This window comes from Eleginops maclovinus, chromosome 12 (genome assembly GCF_036324505.1).
Source record: "Eleginops maclovinus isolate JMC-PN-2008 ecotype Puerto Natales chromosome 12, JC_Emac_rtc_rv5, whole genome shotgun sequence".
NCBI lineage: Eukaryota > Metazoa > Chordata > Actinopteri > Perciformes > Eleginopidae > Eleginops > Eleginops maclovinus.
The window spans coordinates 7,624,851-7,645,780 of record NC_086360.1 but is presented as its reverse complement, the minus strand read 5'-3'; the positions used below and the strand labels follow the sequence as shown (position 1 = coordinate 7,645,780).

General features: G+C 37.3%; 1 protein-coding gene across 3 annotated transcripts in view; it reads right to left on the bottom strand.

Moving 5' to 3' along the window:
* slc4a4a (solute carrier family 4 member 4a) overlaps nucleotides 1-20,930 on the bottom strand; it is a 61,688-nt gene that overhangs the window by 16,000 nt on the left and 24,758 nt on the right. Inside the window, exons 6-17 of one of the 3 annotated variants that reach the window (XM_063896579.1) lie at nucleotides 19,139-19,299; nucleotides 17,192-17,371; nucleotides 14,715-14,810; nucleotides 13,176-13,252; nucleotides 8,399-8,556; nucleotides 7,525-7,612; nucleotides 6,668-6,822; nucleotides 5,539-5,649; nucleotides 4,962-5,136; nucleotides 4,746-4,879; nucleotides 3,677-3,951; nucleotides 726-784 (exon numbers count right to left, since the gene is read on the bottom strand). In XM_063896579.1, the coding sequence (XP_063752649.1) occupies nucleotides 726-784; nucleotides 3,677-3,951; nucleotides 4,746-4,879; nucleotides 4,962-5,136; nucleotides 5,539-5,649; nucleotides 6,668-6,822; nucleotides 7,525-7,612; nucleotides 8,399-8,556; nucleotides 13,176-13,252; nucleotides 14,715-14,810; nucleotides 17,192-17,371; nucleotides 19,139-19,299 (1,669 nt within the window). The remainder of the gene's footprint in view (nucleotides 1-725; nucleotides 785-3,676; nucleotides 3,952-4,745; nucleotides 4,880-4,961; nucleotides 5,137-5,538; nucleotides 5,650-6,667; nucleotides 6,823-7,524; nucleotides 7,613-8,398; nucleotides 8,557-13,175; nucleotides 13,253-14,714; nucleotides 14,811-17,191; nucleotides 17,372-19,138; nucleotides 19,300-20,930) is intronic. The other 2 variants (XM_063896580.1, XM_063896581.1) reach the window with 2 other exon arrangements.

Here is a 20,930-nt window from a genome sequence, read left to right as displayed (position 1 = left end):
TAAAATGGTCAAAGAATTCCAGAGGCATTCAGACCAACATGTTGCATAACTTAAATCCATTAAATAAGCGCATTACACTACCGTAGGTACATACATGATGTACCGTGGTGGAATGTTATCAACTACATACAGTATATTCTATGAGGTAAACGTAGGTCAAAATGGTACTAGAGTATCTCCATTTAGAACATTAGTTACTTTGCAGATTCGGGTTAATAATACAGTAAGTATAACTCGACTACTGTTTTTCTTTTATGATTATTGAATAAAGTAGTTACATTTTTCTACACCTTTACCGGATTCAACATTAGTGTTGAACACATACTGTACATTCGTCATTAACTGAAAAAAGTGAAGCGTTGAATTTGATTAAATGTATTATGTCAACAGATGTCAAATAACTGCATTAGGTTAATTGAAAGCAATAATATCAAGTTTGAAGACAAAATATTAGACCCAACTTAATATTTTATCTTTCAACTAACCTCATACAGTTGGTTAGTTATAGTTATAGCTGTTATATTTCACATTTTAAAGCATTTATATTTAAAACAGCTGGGTACTTCCACCACTGATGATATATTACATCAATTATCAATAAAACTGAGAAGACAATATATACGTACATTACAACAGTCTTTTAAACTTTTCTACTAGATTTTCTTTCTTTTTTTAAGTAGCAAAAAATATAATACAATAAACATGAATCAAAAAGGATCTCTTACCAGTTCAGTGTTGTTCCAGTACCAGATTGAAGCATCTCCAACCACGTCTGTACTGTTCACTGAGAAGACACAACAAAACCAGTTTGAATTTGGCATGCATAACAAATTTCCAAAGAAAAAAGGTGTGTCAGAAATAACGATTTAACAGCAGCACGCTGTCTTTTAGTCTATCAAGCGTTATCTCCTATGTCAGCTGTTCCGGGTGTATATAGGTTTGATTCCTGGGTCGTTGAGGCAAAGAAATTGAAGGATGAGACTGTGGAATCATTTGCTTCGTGTCAGATCCCAGAGTCCCAGAAGGTTTTTCGTTTTAATAAATCGCAACAATTTTCCTTGGCTCTAGAGCTTAATGCCATTTTTGAAGCAGATGAATTACAATAAACATTTAGAAGTAGTTCATCCTGCAGCATGAAAATAGTTAGAAAGAAGTTACTTGGTAAATTTGATGAAATACGGTTCAACATATTCTTTTAAATGGAAAATTCTGAATATATCAAGCACAATTATAATTCTGGATCTCGTGTTATAGCAAACTTATGAGGAGTCAACGATCTTAAAGACCTCATGACACGTGGAAAATAAAGTAATATACATACACACATTGAAAGTACACATACAAAATAGTCACTTGAAGTTGGTTTTAATCATTATGATAGAGAAATTGAGTTTGTACGGCCTTTTAAAAGTGCGATTTTTGCGATCTGCTACCGACCTTCCTATTAGTCAGTCACATGACCTATGACGTACACTCCGGAACGGCTCCTTGGTCAAGACACTATCCCACCTGTCACTCACGACTATCCTGACACCTGTCAACAACATGGATTCTGACAACTCCGATTCATCCTCGGATCCTGACACATTTTTCGAAGTGGCAGAGTCCGACCCAATGCTGGAGGACAATGTGAGGGGCGTTATGCCCTATAGATACGAGCCATACTTGGATGAGTTGGAGCCACAGGGTTCTACGGAAAGTTCGGATGGCGAGGCAGAAGGCGCTGTTGGTGGTGCTGCTGTGGCAGACGGTCGGATGCCTATGGATTTTGGCAGACTACAGCACGTGGAATGGTAACTTCCTTCTTGTTCACTTTTCTGACAATGAACACTCCGTAAGATATTGTACTTTGTAATATCCACCACAACCAGCGTTTGCACCAGCGAGCATGTGTGTGTGCAGTCTGCCTCCTCACCTCCCAGAATTAGCCAAATAGTCACCATTACTAGCCTACAGATCGCAAAGGGCCATTGTTGTTTCCCGGTGCTTGTCATAGTCTTAATCTTTATTTAGTTATGTTATTTTTTTTGAGAGCGATGAAAATACCAATTAGGTCTACTATATTAGTTTGCCCTGCGTCATACTCATACAGTAGCCTATGCTATAACCCAGTAGTAGCCTATGCTATAACCTAGCTCCTGACCAGTGGCCATCCTTCCGCGATTAGGCTAGTTCTACGTCGGCTTTTCACGCGAATCAACCCATGACATTGACACTTTGTAAAGTTCTGTGACAATTGTAAGATTGTTTCAAGCCCCTTGCCTTTATCTGTTATATTTTAGGTGTTCTTGTGGGAGATGTGAGCCAATGCCACTGGTAGTGGAGTCTGTGTGAACAATACGCTGCAACACACCGCTCAGGCATGTTCTCAACAAAAATATTAAGAACAAAACTTTAAAGATGCTAAAACTGCGAGTACGACTTACTGTGACTAGAAATGATCAAGGTCAAGGGTGGCAGCAGGTGCAATCAGGTCTAAAAGCGTTCCGGAGCATACGTCATCTTTATGTTGGAACGTTGTCAAGACACTGGCCTGTGGATTTCAGTGGCTTGCGTACAAATTTCGAAAATAACAGAGAACCGGGCATATTTATCACAATTATGTATTTCAAATCGAAAATAAAAGTTATTTTAGACTAAATAAAAAAAGGTAGTCTCTAGGTGTCATGAGGTCTTTAAGTTTCACAGTGGAGAACCTGAATCTTTCCTCTGGCCTTTGAAGATGGTAGATTGATAAACTCAAAATAAGGAGATATTGAGAACGAATCACATTTTCCTCTGTATGGCTTTATGATGCCAAGTGAAGAAAATGTCTATCCAATATTGTATCAGTAAAACATCTTATTGGTGCTTTAATGCTTAAAAGATGATAACTTTTGTTTCTAAGTATAAGTTTTAAGTAACTCATACTGTATACTAGCATAGCTACTGTGGTTTCTGGTCTCTTTTTGTAAATATTTTTCTTGGAAGCCTGTCAAAACTGGACATATTATCTTTGCATGGCTCAGAAAATCAGTATCATGTAGCATGCATGTTCAATGAGCATGTATCTGATCCAACAAAAGCTTAGTAACCTTGGTGCCATGCTCACATTTAGCATGTTAGCAAATACCACTTACAACCTAAGTCTGTAGCAAATTGCCGGACAATCCAATTGTAAAGAGATTTGATTCTGTGGGGGGTGGGGGGTGGGGAGTGCTGTAGCTCACTGGTTTTAATCTGAATGATATCGCTCCAGTTCTGCTTTGGACATTTGTAACAAAGTCAAAGAAAGCCCCAAATATGTGAACTCACCCTCTAATATCCACTGAACAACCAACCAACATTTCCATCCATGTCCCGTCTTTGTAACAACCATACACAGTTTATGTACGAGTACAACAGCCTGTGTCAGCCAGAGCCACAGAGGATTACCACTAGAGGCAAGGTGCATGCTGTGTCGTATCATGCTTTCATCAACAGCACCATCAAACTTTTTTCAAGATGCCAGCAGACAAGAAAACAATTATTTTGCTCTTTGTAACCATTGACAAATCAGCATTTTCATACCAAAGCAAGACAGGGACAAAACCTCAGCAGTCCAAAACGCTTTCATTTCTTTTCACAACCAAACAACAAACTAGCAACAGCTAAGGGGTAATCCATAGAAACACCTTAAAGTTAAACAACCTCTCACCTAGAATAGCAGGGGCCATACAGAGGCAGTCATATTGTGTCACGTAGTCCATTTTGAAATCTGAGTTGATGGGGTAGTGGTGAGTTAGTTTAATCATCTTCTTGAAGGCATCATAGATGAAGATGAAGCTGATGAGGCAGGAAAAGCCCTCCTCAGTGAAGCGGGTGAAGTACTGAACCAAGTAGCTGGCGTCAGTGGCCACGAGCACCAGGCAGAAGAACGCCGACCACAGGCCGATCCACAGGCGGAACTCCAGGTAGTCAAACTGATTATCTCTGAAAGGAAAAAAAAAAAACACCAAATATTAAAGAATATCAGAACGATATAATATATGTTTTATACAAACAGAGGGACACAGAATAGCAAATCTTGAGAATACAGTTGTTATATTTAAATGGGATATTTCATGAATGAAGTATAACTATCATATCCCTTATTTGATTAAATTTGTCTCGTCTCACCTGCTTACTGCGTGTTTAAAGTCCTGAAGTTATACAACCTGATTCTTCTTAAAACATTTCCACTTTCAAATTAAATTGCCATCATATGTATACTTTTATATTATAATTTGTGTATGATTTGTTCCTTAACAAAAAAAAGGTACCTTTATCCTGGTGATATGCCACCTTTTTCCTCATTAAAAATCCATAATCTGTCATTAAAAGAGCAACGGGTGTTTCATTCTTAAATGTAGAGTCCTTTCTCAGTGTATGTGTAGATGCTTTAGGTTTCCTTATCACTCTTTTGCAAATTGAATATTGTAACAGTAATTAGCAGCTAAACTATTTTTGGTGCCACATATGCTTTAACGCTCACTCCAAGCAGTTTCAGCAGATGAAATGCAAAGTGTCAAACTCTGCACATTCAACATTCTTTATACTCAAATATTTACACAGTCGCCCTGATACTCATCATGACTAACAAAAACATTCATAGACTAGATTGGAGCTTTATAAATGCATAACTAAACCAACCCAAATTCACAATGATAATAATTTCCATGTCAAGATCTGAATCCATCATGATTAGCAACTGGGCCTCTGGAGAACTCAAGAAATTGAGAAAGTACCTGCTGAAATTGAAGAGCAGTCGTTCAAAAACCAGAACAGGACCTGTGCTGCTGAGGATGGTGAGAGGCTGGCCGGCAAGCAGACAGAAAACCCCCCCGGTGATTGCTGTGCCCAGAAAACTCTCCAACACACCCTGCACACAGGAAGTGGAACCATCAGGGAATCATTCAGGACATAAACACTCTGGAAAACTGCCAAGAAAATCACAATCTGACCTGCATGTTTTCTGTAGCATCCCCCAGCAGACCCCCAAAAGTGATGGCGTTCGTCACAGTTCCCAGGTAGATAAACAAAATGGCCGACAAGGACTGGATGTGAATTGCATCGGTGAAGTCACTGACAAAGAAAGGCGCTTTTCTCTTGATGTCGAGTAGGAGACCCCCACAAAACCTGAAAACAGAGAAATCAACAGTGTGTTGTTTTCAACCTTATGGGCCAATGAGCAAGAGAAACATATGTTGGATATGTACTTAAAGTATGCTGGGAACTGCAAAACAATAACGTGCTTCAAAACATCACATATGCATTTTTGACATTTTTCTCTGGTAGGATCCTTTTAGCTGTTCAGTGTTCATGTTGTACTGTTTGAAATGCCTTGAAATTAATAATAACAATCAAACATGAATGACAATAAGCTGTCCATTTTTCCTAGATCTTAAAGTAAGTTTGTTTTACAAGACTTTTCCAATGGTTTAAAGGCCTTTGTTAATAAGTTAAGGATCCGCAGGAACCTTGATTATTGTATAAAAACAACTATTTAAAAGTATTTATTTTCTCTCCACGATTTCATACTTTCCGGTCTTCTTCAGCTCGTCCCCTGCAGCGTGTCCCCCTCCTCCGTGACCTCCATCATGAGGCATGTCTCCGTTCATATGGGAGTCTCCTCCTGCATACATGTTTTTCCTGAAATACAGAAAAACAGAAAAACACCCACAGTGTTGTTCAGTTCTGCAGGGCACTTCACCTTAAAGTTATCTGGAGCATGTCCATTTTTTTTTTATCCTAACACTACTGAACTTAACAGCTTGCAGTTTTTTGCTGTGAAAATGGCAGCGTCAGCATGTTCCCATGGCCTCTTTTCTCGAGTTGTCAATCAGATGATGTGCGTGATCAAATATTCTGATTGATCAGTGCTGTATGTTTCTACTTTACTGAGTTAAACTGCAGCTTTAAATAAAACCCACAGCTGCTCTTTCATATTTAAACACTTTGCTGTACAGCTGGATGCACTTCAGTGATTTTGCAACCTTTGCTTTTCTATAACGTTATGTAGTAACTGCAAACACAGCATACTGTTAAGCAGATGTGTGTCTCTTTAAATATTTAATGCAAGACAATCTTGTACTTGCTAGCATTTTCTCAAGATTTCAGTTGTTTAAAATTTTTTGACTAGCATTGATTTTCCGTTTCCATTGTTGGAACCTGTTGCAGACACTTTTTACATTCAAGCTGCTTCCAAAGCTTAACGAGGCACTGGACGTATAACAGAGGTGAATGTGTTGCAAGTACAATGTAAGTTGTACATTCCTCTGTGTGGAAACGGGTTTAATGGATGACCGGTGGACAGCCTGTAGAATCAGTGAACACTTGTAGTCTTAGATAAGATAACAACTAGAAAAGCCCTTGCTGAGAAACTGTCACTTTTAACATCCTACAGTAATTAGAAGACTACTCGAAGAAAGTTAAATTATTTTCCCCACGGCCTTCTGTGGTGGTAGAAATCTATAAAGTGTGAAGACATAAAGCTTTACGTCAGCTTGACTGGTCTGCTACTCAGGAGCATCTCTTACTAACAGACAGCATCCTCTTTAATTCAAACTATAACATGGTGCAATGTTAAACAAACCATTGTGTGTATATTCAGCAGGGCTAAATAATCATCAGTAAGTAGGATTTTGATAGCTTCCCTTTTTGTATTAACCTTTTGTCCGAGGAGGGCAGGGATTTTGGAGGCTCTATCCTGATGGCTGGGTCCCACTCTCCAGGCGGAAGCACGATCACCTCGTCCAGGAACTCATCGATACCGGCAAGCAAGTCTTGTCTGTCCTTGGCCTTATACGCAATGTCATGAAACACCTGAACACAAACAGAGAGGGACAAGGCATTCAAGTGTAAATGAAATCTGCCAAATGTGATGAAACTAAATATTTGGGTTTAAAGCACCAATGGAGCAAAGTTGATTTGATTATCCCAAAACCCTTTGGATGCATTTACAAGGGGTGTGTCTAATTCAATTCGATAAACGGCTACTCTTCACATTAGACTAAATTTCAAGCAACATTTTTATACTTTAGGTTTTTCTCTGGTCGAAGTACTTTTACTAGACTAATGTTGATACAATAAATACTAAAAATAAACACTTTTTCCTCACGGGACCACATTAAGGGTATTCCTGATTAATGAAACATATTTTTGTGTTTAACTTTATTAATAAATACTGTGTTAAAAGATGGAATCTTTTATTTTGTGCACATATTATATTTGAATAAAATGAAGGTCAAACAGGAAGTGGGCGCCTCGTATTTTTGGGAAATTGATTGTCATCCTACACAGGATGGATAAATTGATCAACAGCTGAGAGCATTATCCAATCACAGACATTATTAACAGTCATTCATTCCTTAACAGGCAATCCAGTTTCTTGATGCTTAGGACCAAAGCAGCAACTGTAGGTCAGATATAGGTAACAGCTACAACAAGAATCTCTCCTTAGGCTTAAGCTGAAGATCTAAGTATCTTGACAGGCTTACAGATGATGTGTGTTAGTGGCAGTCTCACCTCATCTGACATCAGCGTGGCGATGGCTCTGCCAATCTCATGGTACGACTTGGCTTTGCCTTTGGGTCCAAGCAAGATGAATAAAAATCTGCCAATGGGAACAAATCATTGTATAAGTACTTGTGTATGTAATGTACTGTGTCATTTAATGGAAACAGCTACAAATTTAGAATACATCTATAATGTCATATCCATGAAATAAAGATGCTTTGCTTATTATCTACAGCCTTTTAATATTTCTTTAGTTTTATCCATCAAACAGAGCAAACATGATTTCATGAGAAAGTGCCTCTGTTATTCACAGATGTCTAAGCTTTGGACACACTCACCACAAGCACAAATATTATCATTCGGTCCATTCCTTCCATTGAAATCCTTCCCAAATATTTTCCAAGCTACATTATTTTATATTAATATGCCTATAAAGTTGACAAGATACATTAACATAGAGAAATAGTACATAATGTAAGAGTTCAACAGGACTTCAGAATTGCTTCATGGTTCCTTGTTTACAACAACACTACTGACACCAATTTAGTGTCGCACCTGTAGTTTTATGAACCTCATCAAAAGCCAGAGAACAAACAGTTAGACACAATAAAGGAAAAGCCTAAACAAACCAATCCAAAGTTTTATGTAGCTATGCAATTATAGATCAATAAAAAATATAAATGAAATTTGAAGCAGCCCTAATTTATTGTCTTTATTGAATATTTCGAGTTTTTTTTCTGACTTCTTTGAACATAATCGTTTTACAGACTCTGTTAGGGTTATGAAACGTTATGGTATCTGTTTTGGACTGATGAATCTTTATTTTCTTTTGCTTTAGCTTCTATTTAAGAATTCCTTTGGTTCAGACACAAATCTCAGCCACCTTGTGGGAACAGGGACCTCCGTTAAGGCTCCCAGCATCACAGCTTGCTGCAGACGAACAAACGCCACAAACGGCGAGTCCAGGAAGTCCACCTCCCCCACCAGCACATTGGAGGCCTCGGCGTCTCTCGGCAACTTCTTCATGAACTTGTTCCTCAGCTGAAAGTACAAAAGAGGAGACCAGGAGGAGACATTAAGTGTTGTGTTCACACCAGCAAGCTACCAGACACGGAATTAAAAAACCTATATCAAACAGGACAATCCCATTCAACCTAAATACCAAACCAGGAGGCTCCCATGCTATCTAGGTAAGAAACAAGTAGTAACATGAGGTCCGTACTTCTTTCTCTTCTAGTGACGGTGAGATGTCTTAAAATGGGGTCAGACACATGCTGGGCTTCACAGGTTCAACAACTCATTAAAGTCCTGCTAATGTGTTTTTGAGGAGCGGTTTCCAAGTTGTAAAAAAAAGGAACATACCAGTGTTGCATGTTTTATCAACTAAAAAAATGTCTGTACTTTGCTGGAACATATACTAGTGATAATGTAGGTTTTTTTGGATTCAAATGGCTTGTTGGAAGATCCAGTCAATTAAAGAATAACTATACACACTGTCTGTGTTTTTCGAAAAAGAGAACCAAGTGAAGATTACCTTTGTTCTTGTGTTTGCAAAGTAAATTGGACTGAGAACACAGAACAAATCTTCCCCATTTATTTAATCTACAAGTAGTTTTATGCCACAATGTTATTTGCGTCATAAAACATTCCATATTATAAGAACAGAGGCATGTTTATGAGCAGATTGAGATATTGATAAATAGAACAAAGACAAAGAACCATAAACATCCAGACAAGATTGTCATGGAAAACTACTGTGTTATTTATTAACTTTAAAACAGCAGAGCAAGCAGGAATCATTTACTGAGACACAGCACGTGACAATTCAAAGCACTCTGAACCATTTATAGTCCCATTCAAGTGAGTTTTGTATAAACATTAGTCTGAATAATACTATTTTTACTCAACAGTTTAAGTTGAGTTTCCAAAAACAATTAATTCAGAATAAAACGCTTCCAACCAAAAACCGAAGAAAGCGGGTTCTCATTCAGCGGGAAATAAGCTCCGTTTGGACCACCGGTTCCAAATGAATATAAGGATTAGATATACTTAAATGAGTTTGCCACCACACAAAAACCCTTAAGACAATGTTACAACATGTTTCCGAGCTATTTGAAGCTGGATAGATTATTTATTTGTGGTCAATATTTATGCAATATAGCTAGTCTATATCAAAGGGGTGACATTTTATATTTGTCCATTAAATTTAATCTGTGAAATGTGTGAACAATTAATGATCACTGAGAATCTATAATGGTTCATTATCTCAACTCTACCTCATTATAAAAATAAACACTTAAATATCCTCTGATTCTAGGTAGACCACAATTGTAACTTCCTGTTTAGGTTGCTTCTATTTTATTAGGATTCTTTTACCTGTGAATACCAAACTGAGGAAGAGTATATGCCTGTTTGAAATCCACTGAGCCAGGATTTAAATTGGATTAGACCACAAACAACTCTGGCATTTTCTTCAATCAAAGTAAGGCTGCCAGTAAACCACACATGCTGTTCATAGACAACAATAAAGTAAAACTGCCATGATTACCATATCAATTCTTGAATCATGGCTAAAAACTTGTTTTGTGAGGTCACGGTGACTTTGTCCATCAAATTCTAAGGGTAAAGCACTTTTCCAGTCTTTAAAACCTCTAAATAAGAGTTTACATCTAAGAGTCAGCAGTCATCCATTCACACCTATTGAGGCAGAGGCAGAGGTCGCCATACAATCAAAATAAAAATACAAAAAACAACTCCAATTTGAGGGTAAGTGTCTTGGCCCAAGACACATTGGCATGCTGACTGCAGGGGATTGGATTGAACCCCCAACCTTCAAATGCAATGCTCTAGTGCTCGGCTATCGCTGGCAGGGAGCCATAACAAACTTAAGCAGACAGCAGTTTCCTCATTGTAAAATAAAATGTGTCCAAAATAATATAAAGTAACAATAAAACTGTAAATAAATAGATTTATTTGTATCTAATTTTCCTCATTTTTGGTTTCAACCAACCATTAGAACATTAAAAACAAGACAAAATGGCTGTGGTTCACTTGTCATCATGCCGCCCAAAATACAGATAATGCACCGACAGGGTCGCTGTCATCAACCTCTGAGGACTTGAATCCCATGAACTTGTTCCTCTTGGCAAGATCAAAACAGATCCCATTAGCGGCTTTATAGTCGTGTTAGCAAGACATTTGTCTGTAAATGATTGAGTTGAAAGTTTAACCTGCGTAACTTCACACCCTGCCCCAAGTCCGATCACTGCTAATCCGCGCCACCCTGCCTCCATAAACTACGCACATGCATGTGTTCCCGTCACACTTCAGTCTGAACCGCCATGATACACAAGCCTACTTGTACACATATTTGAGATCCTAAATCACATTACTGTTTGTTAAAAAATGTTGTACTGCTCAGTGCTCTCTTCCTCCTAAAGGGTCAGTTTACATCCATTCCCCCAAAATAGTAATTCTTCATTACCTCATGTATTTGTAATGGTGTATTATTTACATGAAGCCATTTGTCTGGGATTTTTGCCTCCATCCCAATACGTTTCTAACTGTTTTCTCATCTCATTGGACAATATTTCTATGAAGATGTTGCAGTTGGAATTAATAATATTTGCCTAATTTGTGTTAAGGTGATGGAAAAATGTGCGGGTAATATAAATGACTATCATCTAGATCGTTCAGATGTATTACATCTCGTACCACAACATTCTCCGTCTAACAATTCAACGATGAACCAATATTTTAGTGATTGTATCTTTACACTGTTTATAATTCAGCACTGAATGTTACTTCTGAATGTGGATCTGCCACTAGCTTCCTGTCATGAGGTGACATGTGGTCAGTAATGAGTGCCTGTGGGATCAGAGCAAATGTCTGAATGGTATTTATAGTCTGATTGGATGTGGAAGAGCATAAGTTTAGGAGATGTGCATCCTGTCCGCATATCTGTCCCACAGGAGGACTAACTGGGTTGGTGTGACCTAATTCTCTTCCCCCATGCAGAGGAGTATTCTGGAATGAGATGAACCAATGGTTTCTCTAACTATTCCGCTATCAATGGTGTTCACAGTTAGTATCCAGAAAACACCAAGGCATACTACTTACATTGCTTTTTGCAAAATAATGTGATCTATTGGTTTGGCCACTAATCCAATTTCAGAAGTCAAGAATCCCCTTAAAATGGGAAATTGAACCGAAACTAGGAAATTTAAGGACTCTTTTAGCAAACAAATTTGATTAAAGTTTTTAATTATAAAATCGGTGGGCCTAATAATACTGAAAAAATACCAAATAATTTTGGAAATAACAACCAATCAGTGCTGAGGGACTTTTTGAAAGGATGGGTTGATAGCATTTATACAGAGGGTGAGGTTTTTTTTTTTTAGCCCTTTTATACAAAGTATGTATAAAAACGCACATTTTAATTCAGAATAAGGCTTTTCACAAGAACTACCTAATAATATGAGTGCATTCAGCCCAGCATAGGTGCTTCTATTTCACATATTAATATAAATATAAAACACTATGAAGTAAATGATTGAGTAAAAGCTAATAATCTTGATCAATACAGCACTGACTGGCTTCAAACCCCTTCAGACAGCGTTCATTGTCTTTCAGATGCTTGGTAAACATTGAAGAGGATAAAGTATTTAATCTGATCCATAAATGAGGGAAATTCATTGATAAACACAGACAGAAAGTCCTCCATATCTCCTCTGAGTGGGACGGATAATCTATGACACACTGTATCATAAAGTTGTAGTGGAGTGGAAAAGAATAAACGTATGTTTGGGTAGGAACTTTGTAACTTAATCACTGATGTACAATTCATTCTCTTTCTGTTAGTCATTGTTCCAAAGATTCATGGCCTAAGTATCATCCTCGTTTCAACAAAATCTCTTAACTGTACATTACAGGAGGAGTTCATTCAGATTTTCTAGACTTAATAAACTGCAAAGTGGAGATATTACATAAGAAACTTGGATATATATTTTACAGACTTGGCTGTGGCAGGTTGAATCCAGCTGCAGCGGGCTGTGTGATGACGACAGCGGTTGGGACAGTGTACTTTAGACAATCTAAACTCTGCTCTGAGCCAGCAGCCACAGTCTGCCCTGACTGGTTTCTGCAGCTCTGCAGTGCACGAAGCTACGTCAGGCTAACATGTTAGCTTTGCAACGCCGGTCAATGATTTTGTAATTTTGGTCAAGGTTTACTGTAAAAAGGTTTTTTCATTTCAAGAAAATTGTAAGATAGATGACGGACAATTACAATGTTTAACACCCCCTTTTTTGTACAACACAACCACTGAAATATTTTGATTCCTATAAAAAAATCTATTACAACTTTTTAAATGTTGTTAAAGCAACTCAAATAATTCTTGATAGACCATTTAAAAAAAAATAAAACTTAAAGATTTTATTTTAGGATCTCTATATATTTACACGATATGTAAAAACTCTCACAATAATTCTCGTAGAGATTTTAGACAATCGTTTTTTGATGAAATTCATAAAACACTTGCTATCTGTCCTTATGAACAACATCAGAAACATCAGTTTCATATTCCGAGTATTAAACATGTTTTTCTTGTATTATATGTTAACAAAATTAACTTCTACAATTAAGTCATTAGGCTGACTCACCTGGTCTTTTTCTGGTTTGTCAGAAATGTCGTTCAGACTGGTGGAGGTCAGGTTCCGGGGAGTTGTGGCGGGACTATCTATAAAAAAAACATAACAACCCTGTGGAGTTAGATCTTGGTGATGGTGAAGTCGGTCTAAGAACTAAATAAAGGGTAAAAAGGATGGCAGAGACCGCAAAAAAGCCAGTGGCCCAGAAGGTTTGCTCCCCATGCAGCGCCAAAATGAATAACAAGGCAACAGTGTTTGAAAGCATAAATAGATTTCAGCCACTATTTACTAAACCCAGAGGACATGTTCCTGACTACATGATGATCACTGTTGAACCAAACTTTAAAGTGTTTATTTAGGAGTTTACTGTCTAAAAAGGACAGTCCCTGGTATGAATAAAATCTTCTGAAAATGCTGAAACAGTCACACCAAAATATTTCGGAAATGTTGAATATTCCCATATATTTTCAAAGATCTGCATACAGCCTTCCCCAAAAATATGACCATTTTGCCAGTATAAAACCCTACCAGCTCTTAATACATGTTCAATCATTTACCAGGGGTGTTTTATGATATGCACCCTAAAGCGCAAAAACTCAATTAGTGTTTGGTCCAGTTAATTCTACAAGCTTTACTGTTGAGAAAATCTGATTTACTTCAAGTGTTTTCCTCGTATGAGGCCGGTGAGCCACAGCCTCTGATTGATTCTCTGCTGACTTCTGGTTTCAACCCGTCAACTTGAGTGTTGAAGATCTGACAGCAGAACGTGACCTTACTTTATATCTGGAGCTGTCAGGGATGGGAGAAAGTATCCAGAGCGGTACAAATCTCAACGAGAGCAAATTCTGATGCCACTGTAGCTTTTCCTACAACGGCCACCTGAGGATTTCGGGTAATAACATGCTTGACAGTATGATGCAGCCAGGGTAAATGATGTAGAGTAGATACGGTAGTAAAGTAAACACAAAATCCTAGCTGAATAGTTTGAAGGATTTGGAATTTAAATAAAGGCAGGGTTGGATTTTAAAGTGGAGTTGTATGAGGAACTTATCTATAGTCAGTCAGACAGAAGAAATGTATTTTATTATACCTTATCAGTTTAGTGTACACTATATTCAAAATATATTGGCTGCCAAACAGCTATTATACATTCAGTAGGTGATACACTGAGGATGGACTACCTCATTTACTATTTAATGCCAAGACTATATAAAGCAAATGACTGACCTCTACTGGACTTGATACATTGGGAAGGGTGACATTTTACACTACAGGTTTTATTTCTACGTTTAAACTGCAGCAAACCGTTTTCCAGTTTGACCATGTTCACTCGCATGGGAAACAACTACAATTTTCCAATCAGTCACATGGATTGGAAATGTGATACTAAAAGAGATACTGAGGCATTTTTTAAAAATGGCATGGCAAATTGGGTATATTTGGTATTTTTACAGAAGCCTCCATTCATCAAATGAATTCATAGGTTTAGCAATGATTCAGAACTGATCGGTTGTCTGCAGTGTGAACGTAGATGTGGTCCAGGTAACTTACTAAGCCAGTCCATGCTGGTACTTCTTTGGTTCTGCAAGTCCTCCATTGATATGTGACCCGACAGGCAGGTCACAGAGTTGTCAAGAGGATTACGAGCTTTATAAGCAGCAGCAGGTTAACAAACCCAATCCAGGAAGGCAGGAAAAAGGAAGAACAAGAGACAGAAAAGAAGAGATGATAGACAAGCCCACTGAACCAAAGCAAGGTATTTGTTAGGAGAACAAAATCAAGTGATTAAAAGATGAAAACATGATTACATGTAATTATATGTGCAGAGAAGGGAAGAGAGCTGTTGTCATTACATCTGGAGGCGATGGGCCATTGAAGAGCGTTATTTTGACAGAAGTCAAATTGCATTATGATAAACTAGAGGAGGTACTTTATCCTTGTAAAGTTTAGTATCAATTATAATTATCAGTGAATCTTGTTATCTCAGAAGTTTTTTATGTGATGAGTTTCCATAACACTACTCCATGATCAGAAGGAACTTTTCTTTTGATAGAATCATAAACCGGCTTCATAAATCCGATAGCAGGCAATTAATAACTTCATTCTCCAAGGACCCATGGCTGTTAACATATTAATTACGTTGTCAATACAGAGAAACATTCGGTCATTTAACGTGTTACAATCAAAGCACCCATTCATGTGTTGTTAACCTCAATTAGATGTCAGTGAGTGTCAGGGCTGTCACTTTACTTTAGATATCACTGCTGTAGAGACTGATTCAATGCAGAGTTTATGTAGGTATTTTTATTTTGCAGTCATATGGAAAGAAATTTATTGCGATTTTTCTGTGCAGCTTTACAAGTGAGAATCCTCCAGTTTGATTTCTAAATGTCCCTTTCATAAAGGCTCCAACGCTAAGCCATGCATTAAACATTGTTTTCTCTTTCTAATTAAATCTAAAAACTAGCTAAATCTCAAATGTTAATCTTAGAGCAGTAACCAAAAATTATAATACATTTTATTTGGGATGCTACATTTTGCCCAGTGTGGAAACCTTTATTTTGGATTGTGATTCCATTGTTTCCCGTCGAGCAAAACATACATCAAGTTTGATGACCCTCTGGATTTGCAGTTAATGAAACAGTAAACCATTTATTTTAAGGCTTATATAATAATTGTTATGACAAAAATTGACCTTTTTAAGCTTACATTTCTGCTAATTGAAATTAACATCTTTTTCAGAACCTGAGGACACCATGTTAATGTTAACTGTTATAAAAAAGTGTTTTTACTTGCAGCTCTGTGCTGCTGTCTGAGAAGATAGTTACTTTCAGTTTACATTGTGAATGTATTTCAATGGGCTTTATATAAAACATGGAGCAGATTATTGCTGAATTCCTATCGTACAGCAGCTACAATTCTATCAAGATCACCAATTAAGTTTAACATTAGTTTTAAAAAAAGTCTTATTATTTTACATCTACTGTTTTTGTGTAGACTTTGCATTATTTTGGAATCAGTTTTCTTGGTATTGACTTAATATAACTTTAAGTGAAGCAAAGTGACAGCCCGCCCTGTATGATGAAAAGAGTTGTTACATTCTACAGTGAATTAAACATGAATTTTCAGAAATGTCAACAAAATGAAGGAGAAAGATAATTGTGAAGATAATTAAGTAAACCTTTGTCAACAATAAGAGAATCTGACTGCATTTGCTTTAAGTTATAATCTCTCCATCTCTCAGTTATTCATATCCTTTCAAATGACTGGCTCAGTTTTATGATCTCTCCTTTGGCCTTGGACTTTTCGCACCGTGTCACTGTCGTAAAACTGAATTATTCAGTGTCAAGTCTTGCTATTGCTATTAAATCTTAAGCAACTTTAAATGCAGTAAGTACAGTTACCTCAGTGACTATATTAAAAATGGTGTTAGCTGAATGGATGAGAAGAGACATCAACACGATATCATTTCTCTAGTTAAATGAAAAAGTTTGTAAAGTTTGGTGAGAAAGTAGTAGTGTAGAAGCAGTGCTCAGTGGCTATCCTCCACATATTTGGAACAGTTACCAAATAAGTGCAGGTCTTCTGCAACTCTCACTTTTTAAATCAAGATTGAAGACTTTCTTTTTTGCTTTTTATTAAATTAAATAACTATTCATATCTGACAATGCACTTTAACTTTTATTTTATATTTTATAACTATCTTATTGATATTTAGCTTGTTTTATTTGTATTTCCTTGGCTTTTTAAAAATATTAAAATGTAATATTATAATAGCAATAATAGCATGAATATAAAGAATATTTCAAAATAAAGTTCAAGGGCCGATATTTTGATCAGGCCTCCAACAAAATAAACTAAACACCTCAGATTGTAACTTGAGGTGATAATTAGAAAACAACTATATTGAACTAAAGATTTGGGAAACTAAAGCTTATTTTTTATAGAGGTAAAATAGCTGTTTTAGTTGTTTCCTGTACATCATTTAAAAATAAAAGAAGACTGCACCACACTGGCATCAGTATTACCGTTTTCCTGGTTGGAAAACAGCCTACTTGCACTGGAGACCGTCTTGCCGATGTCAGCCAGAGAGCGCAGGTTGGACTTCTTGGTCTGGTGACGATGTTTCCGGAGCAACGTGTACATCACTTTGTCCTTCAGCTCTGGCTTCAGCTGGCCAATCTCTATTTGGTTGTCGGTGATCAGCTCTGATGGTGCAGAGAGGGGAGAGGGAAAGAAGAGGCTGAGTAAAGATGATTTCAGTCTTTTTGTGAAGGTAAGTAAACATAACTACTGTTTTTAAGATTTGACAAACTATATAATTAGACCCGCCAAAAACTAGAATTGTCTTGTAATTGCTTATTTTGTTGTAAAAACCTACATTTATTGAAAAAAACACTAGCAAAGCCTCATGTCAACTTCATATGCAACATAGACATTAACATTTGAAATAAGAAATTGACAACGTTTTATACAAATGTACAAATTGTTTTAGCACATAACTATTTTCTTACATGAATTCATCAAGAATTTGGTGCCAAACATGCACATGCTGCCCAAAATGTATATTGTCTGTTCCCTCCTATCATAATAGGTCTATTTCTTCCCTCCATGAAGCCCTCAGCAGTATTCATTTAGTAACAACTTAGAGCAAATACATGAGGTGACATAAAAAGTCTCTTCACTTTTGCAAGGATTCAATCAGTGCCACCCAGACTGTAATGCTCCTGTATGAAAGTCTTCCTGGCATCATGAAACGGCTCAATCAAAAGATCTTGGCTATTTTTAAAAAGAAGGTCAGGAGCCTGAATGGTGAAAGATAGCAGCCTCGGGGAGTTTCTCTTCTTGTGTAGGGGCAGTGCTGTTAATGGCCCATCAGTCAAGTTGGCCTGCCTCAAAGCAAGAGGCCCAGCTCAACTGTGTCCGCACAGTCCGTGCAGCGCACTCAATTACATCACATTAATCACTCGCAACTGGTAACTCTTCCCCCTGCTCCCTCATGCAGACAAAAACGAAGAGGGTTGGCTGTCCTCAAATGAGGAAGTGTGTGTGTGTGTGGCCGTTTACAAACTACTATTTGAGTCCCTCACTGCTCGAACATAAAGTACAGTATTGGATGGATTTGACTTTGGAAGCAACCTTTTGTTTCACTTGAAACGAAAAAGAGTCCCTTGTGTGATGCGCATCGATCGATAAACCTGAACACAACACATCGTACATCACAAAGCAGACTAAATCTAACTGGCAGGCAGGTTTTCTTCTGACCTTCGCCAGGGTCATTGTGTACCAGTAAAAAAAAGATTTATACACATTAAAATTACAAGAAAAAATATGTTGCGAAATTGTGTCATTCACTGGAAAATGCCATTAAAATGTTCGCAGAAAGATTTGGTTTTAATACAATAAAAGGTATTTTCTATTAATGTTTTTATTTTATTATTTTTTAAATATCTGCTCTGGGCAACTAATGAAACATTGAAGTTGTGATGGTTATGTTTAGACGTCATTTCCATGGTTACTATGGAGCTCCCGGTATGGTTAGGACGTTAAGTGACCAAATAATTGTTTTTTATTAAAAAAGGGCCATCCACTGATTCTATATTTTAAAACACATGTGGTAGTCATGAACAGTAGTATTCTGCCTGTGCGAACTGCAACGTCCTCTGTGGCTCTAGTACAGTTTTGCAAAGTCTGATAGACGTTGAGTAATTTTAGTTTGGGCTTGAAGGGGATTAATTTACTACAGAAAGCCTGTGTTACAAACTGATGACGCAGACTTTTGAAAGACTTATAAAGCATTGAGAGTCTAATGAAAGCACTCTATATTAAGAAGCATTAAAAGGGAGGTGAAGAATTTCTAAGTTTTCTGTTTTCAATCAGTCTCTTACAAGTACCCGAAACTTCATGGACTTGCACTTTTAATTTGTGTTAATGACGGTCCAGAACTGAGAAAACACTCACTCTAGCCAACTTACCAACAACCTGAGGTAGAGTGGAAGCTTCCAAGTCCAGCATGATGGTGCCTTTCTCTATGCACGTCCGCAGTTCAAAGAGGCTGTGTAAGGACAGTGTAGCCACGTGGGGTTTACTCCAGCGTTCACCTCCTTTTTCTACCTTCTCCTCAAACTTGATCCACCTGGAGTAATAGAAAGGGCAGATCAAAGATAGGATTAACCTGGGAACCTCAAGACAGATACAGACAATACAAATCCACAGTATATCTTAAAATGATCTTGTATGGGTTCAAATATTAAACAGATCATGTAAAATATTGTTAAATCTGATAATAAATTGTCAAATGTGTACACATTCAAATACCTTTTGGTCAAGTACATGGTGAAACTACATGCTCCTTTCCCCTTCTACTTTAATATTAACACTTCAAAACTGCTTCTTTGTATTCATTCAATGTTTTTATCATTAAATGTGTTGTGTGATGCACACCAGGGAGGCAGCACCATCATTTATATCTCCTTCATGTATCTCTTTAATTACTTCTCATTCCCCCCTCCCTCACAGTCAGGGAGATGAGAAACTAAACTAGTACTGAGCAGTTGTCTTTATACCAGGGTTTTATCCGGCTAGTTTTGGCTGCAAAAGTTGCACTTGACAGAAAGCCAGCACTACCCAGTACTTGTGGGATCTTTTATTCATGTTGGGTCCACAGAGTGCACTTGGAGAGACATTGGACTGGGTCTTAATCCCTGCAGTTATTTGCCCAATATATTTGGACATTAAGATGCAGATTGATTTATTTCAACTTTTATAAGCAATATACGGTGTAATTAAGTAACAGACCTGTTTTTAACGTACTGTCCTCTTATTTAACCTGTTTTAATCCTGTTTTACTTGAACACTTTTATTGTGGTACTTCAGTTGAAACTCTTGACTGCAGAGAAATTTCACCTTGAGAGAAGAAACATTTTTTATTTTCCCTTTAACCTTATTTGATCGTTTCTACGTGTTTTATGTATGTATTGTATCAATTGTGTTCCCCTGCATAACTAATATTGCACAATTCTACCACATACCTGGGAATCAATCAATGGAAGAAATGTTTGTCTATTTTCATTCTGTGCATTCTCCCCAGATGTTTGCCCTTAAATGATCAGAAGTCTTATTCTCAACAGTGTCAGATGCTATGACGCACTTTCAATTAATTTGCATTTCGACATGTAGCTAATCCAGTCAAGGTCAATCTAAGGTTGAATAATGCCCCCTAAGGGTTGGATTTTTGCCTGAATGTCAAGCTCTAATGTCACTTTTTTGAATGTTGACATAATGATGTAGTTAAAGTCTATCTAATCCAATTTTCTATCAAACTATTATCAATTTCCTGTCTACATCCGAACAAGACAAATGCATCATCATAACTTGGCCTTAAGAAGTTTTCCAGGAAGACTTTGACAGCAGAGGTCTTCAGTACAGTTCCTATGCACATCATTCAACGAAGAGTGAACCAAAATGTAACTTTTTCGGCAGTACAATTGGTCAACAGATTTAGTTATTCAGAGCCTCAAAAAGCAGCCCAGGGATCCAGTTTCCCCCTGAGAAAGCTTCACTCATCCAACGCTAATTATTTATGAAACAATCAGCCCATCGGTATCCCATCCGATCCCCCTAGTGGGCCACAGTGGAGAAACACATGGAATCCTGTGAACTTCAATTCAATGCACACTGCTAATTCTCTGATGTTTGAATAAGTAGAAGAATGTTTTTTTCCTGCTATTTGGCAATGGTGTGACTAGAAATAAGCATCCAAAGCTC